This window comes from Solenopsis invicta, chromosome 8 (assembly GCF_016802725.1).
Source record: "Solenopsis invicta isolate M01_SB chromosome 8, UNIL_Sinv_3.0, whole genome shotgun sequence".
Taxonomy (NCBI): Eukaryota; Metazoa; Arthropoda; class Insecta; order Hymenoptera; family Formicidae; genus Solenopsis; species Solenopsis invicta.
Window position 1 is genome coordinate 13,095,021 of NC_052671.1, and position 8,941 is coordinate 13,103,961.

Consider the following 8,941-nt stretch of genomic DNA (forward strand, 5'->3'; position numbering starts at 1 on the left):
TTATTTCGAAATATTAATTTGATAGTTGTCATATCTATGAAATTATTTTATTTTATTTTTAATTATACATAATTTATAATTTTGCAAATATGATTGTTTATTAAAATTAATGAAACAAAAGAAAAATTTTCGGTATATTTTATAAATTAATTCTCTCAATTGTAACTATTGTTTTATTGAAACATATTTTATTTTATAATTTGCAAGAAATTTTATTATTTTTGCTTTTGACGTATTCGCTTCATTATTTAAAATTAGATAAATAAACAGGAGCTTCAATAAATACGAAATAATTGAAATAGCAACTTACAATAATTTAAAAACTTATTGACTTATTAAAAATTAACATTTTAATTAATAATTAAAATTGATTAAATATTATTTTGTATGACTACGTCATGCGCGAAAAGTAAAATAGTCAAAAAAAATTGCAAAATTCAACGCGTAATGCATCGTGAAACAAAAATAATTTTCTTATTTTTGCGAAATAAATGAAGAAAACTCAGAAGTTCGATGTCATAGAGCATAATTTTTATTCGTATAGGAAAAAAAGTCATAGAGATATGTTGCCGGTGTCATTTACAATGTTCCTTACACGCACGTTTTAGCACGCTTACAATTGCGTTCGTAATCCATTACATAATATAAAAATGGTCATTACACTATTGCGGTAGATATCGTTAACCCTTATGTTTCGATTAAATTAGGAAGCAAGCGTGTAGTTATATACATAATAGTCCTCACGTGGTGCCGTGAGATCTCCTCTAATAAAAAGCGTCATAGAGACGTGGTTGTGCATCACATTTTATCGCAATCGTCCGGGATTTTTTTGGAATTCGTAACGCAAACTAGCTACTTTACAACTTCACATCTTTTCCAGAGAAAACCAGTTCCTTTTCAAATTTCGTATTAAAAAATATGAAGATCGTCTTTTCCCTTTCCTTTTTTTTTCTTCTAATTCGCTAACATCTCTATGTATACTTTACATGTTTTACTGATCTAGGTAGATCTGACAAAATAAATATTGTGGGATCGATTCTTTAAAAAATATATATTACAATATTGCACTTAAGGTAAATGTACACACGATAAAACGCGTATAAAATATACAATGAGTTCCTCTATCGAGGCACTAATGACAAGGAACACAGAAGTGTCACATAGTGCATGATGCATGGTTGTTTGTGCACAGATTTTTTTACGTTTGCATTTACACGATTTTATCATGTCCTTTAGGCATCGTATCTATTCAACCTTAAGTAGAGGGAACTTAAAAATTCAAGTAACATAGGTATATCCACAAGACCAAATATTATTTGCTGCATCACGTATTCCAAAACATTTCAAAATTATGTATATATTGTATATAACTTCAGTAAATCTATTATTTATGGGAGTGTCTTTTGTAAATTTGAAGACAATAAATCTCTTTTGTCCTGCTGTTTTTAAATTTACTATATTATTGTATTATTTAGCCGTCAATATGATTTTAAAGAAATAAACAAAAATAAAAAAATTTTCATAGAAAAAAATGTTACATTACCAGACGAAATCGTTAAAGAAAAAAAAATTTTTTATAAAATATTAATAGGAAAATAAAGTACATTTTAGATTAAATAAACTCGAACAGAACAGCAGAGTTATTACTGTATAAAAAAAAAAAAAAAATATATATATATATATAATTACAGTAATCGGAAAAAATAGAATTGTATTTAAAACATGTTTTTCTTGTAGAATTTCTAAGCAGAACGTAGATATACCTATAAGTATTCGATGCAATCAATACATGCACAAGCATACGCCACGTGTACTCAATTACACATACATACATTTCTGGTTGTAGTAACTCGCATTCATTATAACGCGATCATTAAATCGATAAGGCGGACAAATTATAAGATCCTCGCGTTCCACTTCGATTGTGTGACGGTTACAGTTATTTTTGGACATATACGTCGCATTTTCGTGTGTTGCATGTTTCAATCACATTACCATCCATCAGTAAAAAATGAGATAACTGTATTGCATTGTATTCAGTACATTAGCCAACCGCATAACGTGACGCTAATAATTAAAAAACTTGATAATCGATTTGCGCTTATAGCACGGAGACATCTTTTATAAAAGGTCTTCCCATACATATTTTACAACTTCGACACGGTTGGCACATCATCGTCAATCATTTTATGAAATTATGTCATGTCGAAAGTAGAAGGTATACACACATATACGATTTATACATAGTCATACGTATTAAAACAATTTAATTAATCAAGACATGATGTTACATAGCGTAGACACGAACAAAATTAATTTAAAAAAAACCTGATCAGAAAATAAAGCTAAGTTATATTACAATTATTACAATATATTACCATCATGAAATAAAATTTGCAAGGTTCTTTATAAAATTTATCTCCTATGCAAAAGATAAAAAAGTACGAGATAACAGGAGTAAATATAGAACGCATGTATTTAAATTGTTATATGTATTTAAACTTTTAAATGTTTTGACCATTTAATAAACAAAAATTTTAATAACATAAAATAATCAATATAAAATATAATTTCACGTAAGTACATCGTACAATCGAGTAAATTAAAAATCTTATTAATATTTTATTAGCAATTGCCATATGCAAGATTGAGTAATTTCATTTTAAGAAACAAAAAAGAAAATCTATTGCAGATACTTAAATGTACAAACGCAACTGTTAATCAATGTACGTAGATACACAATTTTATATTAAAAGTTTCCAAATAATTTAATTTATTGTGTTCTCTAATTACGTCTTATTCATTTGTGCTCTCTTTATATACATCTATAAACTTATTCGTTATGTATTGTTCATGAACGCTAAGTAGTAGTTTGGAATAATGGATGGAATGAGAGTATTGTCGATTAAAAACTAGGATATATATTACACTCGTGAGTTCACTTATGCCTCGTATCTCAAGACGTATTTTCGTATTCTTATCATAATATATGAGAGAATCACATATATTTCCTATAAAACATATGTATATAGTCATTGAGAAGCACATCCATTGGTTGCACACTGGTCGCGCAAATTATCGCATAACATTTTGTAAAAACGCACAGGTATAAAACACATAGGTACAACCAAAACGTCGTAGTATACCGTTATACCGTGGATAATCTCGTCTCGTAAAAATAAATGCGAATTTAACGAGCCGTGATATTATTGTTTATTTCAGCGACTAGTACACATTTCGGCAAATGCTTCCACCTTCGCCATTCTGCTCTAAGACTTGTCCATATTATATAAAAGAGATACATATTTGAATATAATATCGGTAGATATGATAATATTCTATATCTTTTGTATAATTTTCAAGCTCCTAAGCTGTGTCATACGTATGAAGCTAATGCAATGTACTCATCCTGATGTAATCATCCTGAAATATCGTTGGCAACCTCAAAACCGACCGATCGATCGATGATATCATCTATTCAAAATGTTAGGACAAGGTGTTTACTCAAATTTTATAAAAGAATTCTTTGAAAATTCTCTGATATTCCAGGAATTTTATCTAAAATTCCAGGTAGGATCACAGAATTTTTAATACTTTGAAATAAAATTATTTTATTATTCTTTGTAATATTCTTTATCACAAAATCATAAAGAAGTCATTTAAGTTTTAAATATTAAATTCAAAAAAATATTTAAAAAAAAAACAATGTGAACTAAATGTACCATGTGATAATCTGACCAATACATGGCTCTAACTTATAATGATTAAACACACAGGGTGACATTTCGATTGCTCACGTCGCTAATTGGTTAATTTAATATAAAATTTTCTAATTGACTGTGTCTCAAGAGAAAAATTGCGTTGCGAGTGGCTGTGGTAAATTGCAACGTGGTCCAACGGGACGCTCCAAACACGCACCGTCACATTAGAATGATATATTGTCTTATATTGTCATTAATTTTTATAAAAACTTGTGAGTTACATAACATTAAAAAATCAAATTTTATAAAAAAATAATAATAAACTTTGTCAATAAAATTTAAATTTAAAAGTAAAAACTCAAAAATTTTCTGAACATTAATAAAATTCAATGAATATCCCTAATTTTCAAGAATAAGAAATAATTTTCCTAAAATTTCTAGGTTTTTCCATTAGTAAACACCCTGTAGGACACCCCTAAAATCTTTTCGTTCTCACATTCATTAAACATACGGTATGACAAGCACACTCAATAAGCATATTGCATTTATGTTGTATGAAAATACATTTGTGAGATTACTTCCCTTTAGAGAATAAAGTTCAATAATTGCATAATTCGCACATTCTTAAATCTCGAATTTATCTTATCTTCATTATGAAGGCCACTCAAAAGACGGGACATGATAAGATCTCGCTATTTGAAACTAAATAAATTATCACACACTGTGACAATAGTAATTATAAAAAATATCTTAATTTAAAACGTATAAATTAGTAAAACTTCTATTGCATAACAACATTTTATTACGCGCTTCACTTTAGTAATCTCGTACTCAATACATTTATAATTTCCAAAGACTAAAAATAACGAAGCAAAATAATGCAAACGGCGTGCATCGATTTGCGTTAAAACTTCCACTGTACGTATTTGAGAAAAATTTATTTAGCAAAAAATGTAATATTATAAATAATATATACTTTTAGCAAGTACGTAAAATATTAAAATATTAAAGATCTCCTTCAATATTATAGAAATTTCTTAATTTTTAATACCAAGAGTATCGCGCTTATTAACCATTACTATTTTTTAAATAAATATCCTATTGCTTGTGTATTAAAAACAAGATTCTAAAATTTTTTGACTTATCAATTTTTTTTTATCTTGATGAAATATTTTTTTCATTTATTTTCCTTTATTTCCTTTATAATAATTATTTATTCACTTGATTTTTTTTAGTGAGTGAAAAATGGTATTTCTAGTGTTAATCATACATTACATATATGTTTGCATTATTTAACTTCGCTAACCTAATATTAAATAAAATTTTGGACAAAATATATTTCTCGGTGTGTAATCTCAACTGTTTCAGTATTTATTGTTGGATACTTATTATAATATATCGTCAGCATGTCCAAAATGTAAGTAGCAATTGAATATTATGCATATCAAGAATTTTTTCTCTTTTTAATTTCGGCTAATTCTATATTCGTGACGTATATTTATGAGGATAATACCAGTTTTGCAGGTGGATAATATTGTTGCATTTGAGTATATACTTATCTCCCTTCAGTCTTGAAGAGAATGTAAAAATCGAGAGAATACACAAAGAATAGATCAATATATCTCTCAAAGCTGAAATACAATATTGCATATATAGTAATATACATGGTATGTGAAGCAAGATGGATATTTCGGATATTCGAATATCACAAATTATAAGCTGGCATAAATATCTATAATAAAAATTGATGAAAACTAAAACAACATATATGGATATGTAGCTTAATAATATTTTTTCTGATTTACTTTTCAAAAGATATCAAGATATAAGATATATCACGTTTCAAAAAAATATTAAATGAAAATGTAAAACGAATACAAATCTATTAACACAGCATTCATGTTATGTAAATTGCAGATCATTTTTCCTAATTTCATTCGTTGTAAGAAAACATTTATAACTGAACAGTACAGTTAATTATTTACATGGAAAATATTTCCATAACAAATTTATTCATTTACATATAATTTCCAAAAATTTATAACAAAAATATATTTATCATAAATTTTTGAAAATTATCCTTCTCTGATTTGTTGTGCAATTAATATCTACATTATACTTTTATCTCAATAATAAAATAATAGATACATTATTATTTTTATAAGATCAGAGATTATATTTCTACATACATCTCTGAAATATTTAACATAAGTTATTCTCAAACAAACACGAGGTAGAATTATGTTTTGTTACAAAAATTTTGTTATTGTAACAAAATTTTCACATAATTCAAATAATAATTCAAATAATTTTAAATAATGTATAAATTTTTTTGCACAAAGACTCAGATTTAGTTATCACAAGAAGAAAACTTTTCTTCTCTCAATTTTACTATACATTTTGATATACTAAATTATGAAGAATATTGAACCAACATCTGCTGAAACGTTGTCGTCCCAACAGTAGTAGACATCTGACTAATACTGTTAAATAAGGATTCTACTTGTAGATTCTCTGGCAATCTAGTAAGAAATTGTGCGCCGTGTACAAAGTCCATTTTCAATAATTCTTCCTGATATAAGTGCAACACCCCCAATGCGGTTCTGAAGAGAAACTCATCTCCGTCTCTGAGAAAGACATCCCAGATTCTACATGCAACATCGAGAGGCATTGCTTTAGCATATATGGTATACAACCAATCTAACAGATACAAGTCAGGGCTTAATCCAGCTATGGTAAAATGGGAAAAGACTTTTGGCAGCTTATGCGCAAGAGCACTAGAATATACTTTGTAGTAAGTATTCATTCTTTTTTGGTCCAATGTAAAGGCGGCTCTGTGGCAAGGATGGTTTAGCAAATTCGCGAAGCAGGCAAAGGCGTCCGGCGGCTCCATATTCAACGATAAGACAGCACCCACAAAACTCATACCTTGCACATAGCCCACATCCGGTCTGTATACGGCATACGCTGCCAAAATACCCTGAAGGCTATCAAATAATGGTCCACCCTCTTGAAAGACACATAAGGTAGGAAAGGTACGAGATACGTCTAATCTGATTGCAGCTAATGACTCATTGTTAGGGCACGACATTGCCCTCTCTAAGCAGAGATTATAGAGGTGCAGTGTTATATTTAAATTATTTGAGATTGCTAATTTCCATACCCTACCGCGGACACTCGGCGGTACACCGCGCCACCACAATTCCCTTACTCTTTTCGTATTTCTAACACTCTCGAACTTGGGTAGAACATGCACATTCCATGTGTTGGAATCCTCGGCCAATCTCTTCTCTTCTCTCAGCTGACACTCTCGTTGTTGCTTACGCTCTTTCTCCTCGCGTAGTTCCCTCTTCCTTGCTGCCTCTAAAATAGCATCGTATTGCTTACGGTGGCGCTCCTCCTCCAGGACGTTTTTGGCTGGTAAATTTGCTGGTCTCGGTTGCTGAATTAAAGCTGTGCTACCTCCTATCTTGTCAATATTTCTAGATGGGCTACTGGTAGGTGTCGAATGTTGAGAGCTCCTGCTCTTCCATGAGAACACATTCTTTGTAAAAAGTGTGTTTAGACCCCAACGTTTAGTTATCTTATCACTTTTCTCTACGACGTGCTGCTCGTCGGATCCTAAAAAGCTGCCTGAAGGTGATATTTCGCTAAGGGAAGACACTGTGCTGCTACACGAACGTGGCAGACTATTTCTTGGACTACTGTTTGCGCTAATATTTTCAAGTTTCATATACTTATCCCCATCAAGCTTCATATATTTGTCCCCGTCAAGCTTCACACCTGACGTCCGTTCCTTACCGTTACACGGAGATTCTAGATACTGAAGAGTATTACAGTCGATTTGTGCGTTGCTGGGTATCCTGGGCTCCTCCACGGAGTACAGTTGCTTTGTGGAGGGATTGTAAGCCAAGGACATGCTCTCGAGGGCATGATTTAGGCTGGTGCCCGCCACCCCGACGGAGACCACGTTACCGGCGTCGTACCACTTGTTCTCCCTGATGTGCACGCACAGAGCCTTGGTCTTTGCCGCCGGTATGGGCGCTACGTCGCACGCCAGCGCCTCGTCGACGTTGACGCTGTCGCAGCGCACCGTGTCGCCGTTCAGAGACACCAACTGCTGCTTGCCGACCTTCGGCGCGATATTGCTGGCGATGTAGCATCCAGACTCGCGCCCGGCGATCTTCACCACTTGGAAGCTGCTGGCGATGTTGTTGTGACGGGACTTCGCACCGCTTCCCGACGTCTGCGGGCTCGGCGACGAGACGGGATGCGCGCTGGTCCCGTTCACAGGGCTCTTCATGACTGGTCGCGGCCGCCTAACCTTGCCGGCGCGTCCAAGTCGCCTCCGAGCGTCGAGGATAACCGTTCCCCGAACGCCGAGTCCCTCGACGAGCGAGGCTCACGAGTCCGTGCACATGCATGTTTCCCTATCGATTGTCGAGAACTTAGAACGGGCTGGCATGTAGAAACCACCCCTCTCGATCCGACGACACGTCGAACGGTGACCGCGGACAATCCCGTACAGCCTCTTCAAGACGGTGCCAGACGGTGATGTTCTCCGCGTCACAGGCGCATCATGTCGTGCGATATGTTGAATGGTCTCGCGTCGCTAGACGCCTCGCCTCGTAAAATCGTAATCGAGTCGCCAATATCCGCTGGACAAGACTGATCAATCGCGTCTAAAAATACGGCGCACGATAGAAAACCTAAACGAGAGTCCCGGAATCGACGACGGAAGGTCACATTCTTTGAAATCAGTCGTGAGATCAAAGAACCGCGTGCACTCACGTGCACCAGCATGCACGGCACTGACCACTGACGTCTGACACTCTGACAGCACACAACAGCACACTCCACTGACTCCACGACAAATCTAGTTGTATATGTTACTTGCGCACTAAAGGCCGCTACACATGTAAACGCACGGCACAACGTGATTCATCGATAAAGTACATTAGTCACCTTCTTCGAATTCTTCACATTCTTTGTAGAGAAAAGAAATTTGTCTTTAAATTCTTCATCTAATTTCTCAGAATTTGTACATAAATTTTAAAATATTTACAAGTTCTGTTTAATTTTTTAGAAAACTTTTCAAATTGTTTATACACTATTTGCTCAAATAAATCTTTACAAAAATGTCAAAAAAGTCTACTCTCCATTTCTACCAAAATTAACTTCATTTTTTGTTTTTCTCTTTTAGTTCTAAGAGTTAGAAAAAGATAAAAAATAATTTAAAT

General features: G+C 33.0%; 1 protein-coding gene across 1 annotated transcript; it reads right to left on the reverse strand.

Annotated features, from left to right (window-relative positions):
• Nucleotides 1-509: 509 nt before the first annotated feature.
• LOC105200673 (TBC1 domain family member 14) lies at nt 510-8,564 on the reverse strand. Its single transcript, XM_011168325.3, has one exon. The coding sequence runs from the start codon at nt 8,002-8,004 to the stop codon at nt 6,115-6,117; it is 1,890 nt and encodes a 629-aa protein (XP_011166627.1). The 5' UTR covers nt 8,005-8,564; the 3' UTR covers nt 510-6,114.
• Nucleotides 8,565-8,941: the final 377 nt, after the last annotated feature.

Excerpts from the sequence above, each read along its gene's own strand:
- LOC105200673 (XM_011168325.3), bottom strand. The coding sequence starts at position 8,004 with ATGAAGAGCCCTGTGAACGGGACCAGCGCGCATCCCGTCTCGTCGCCG.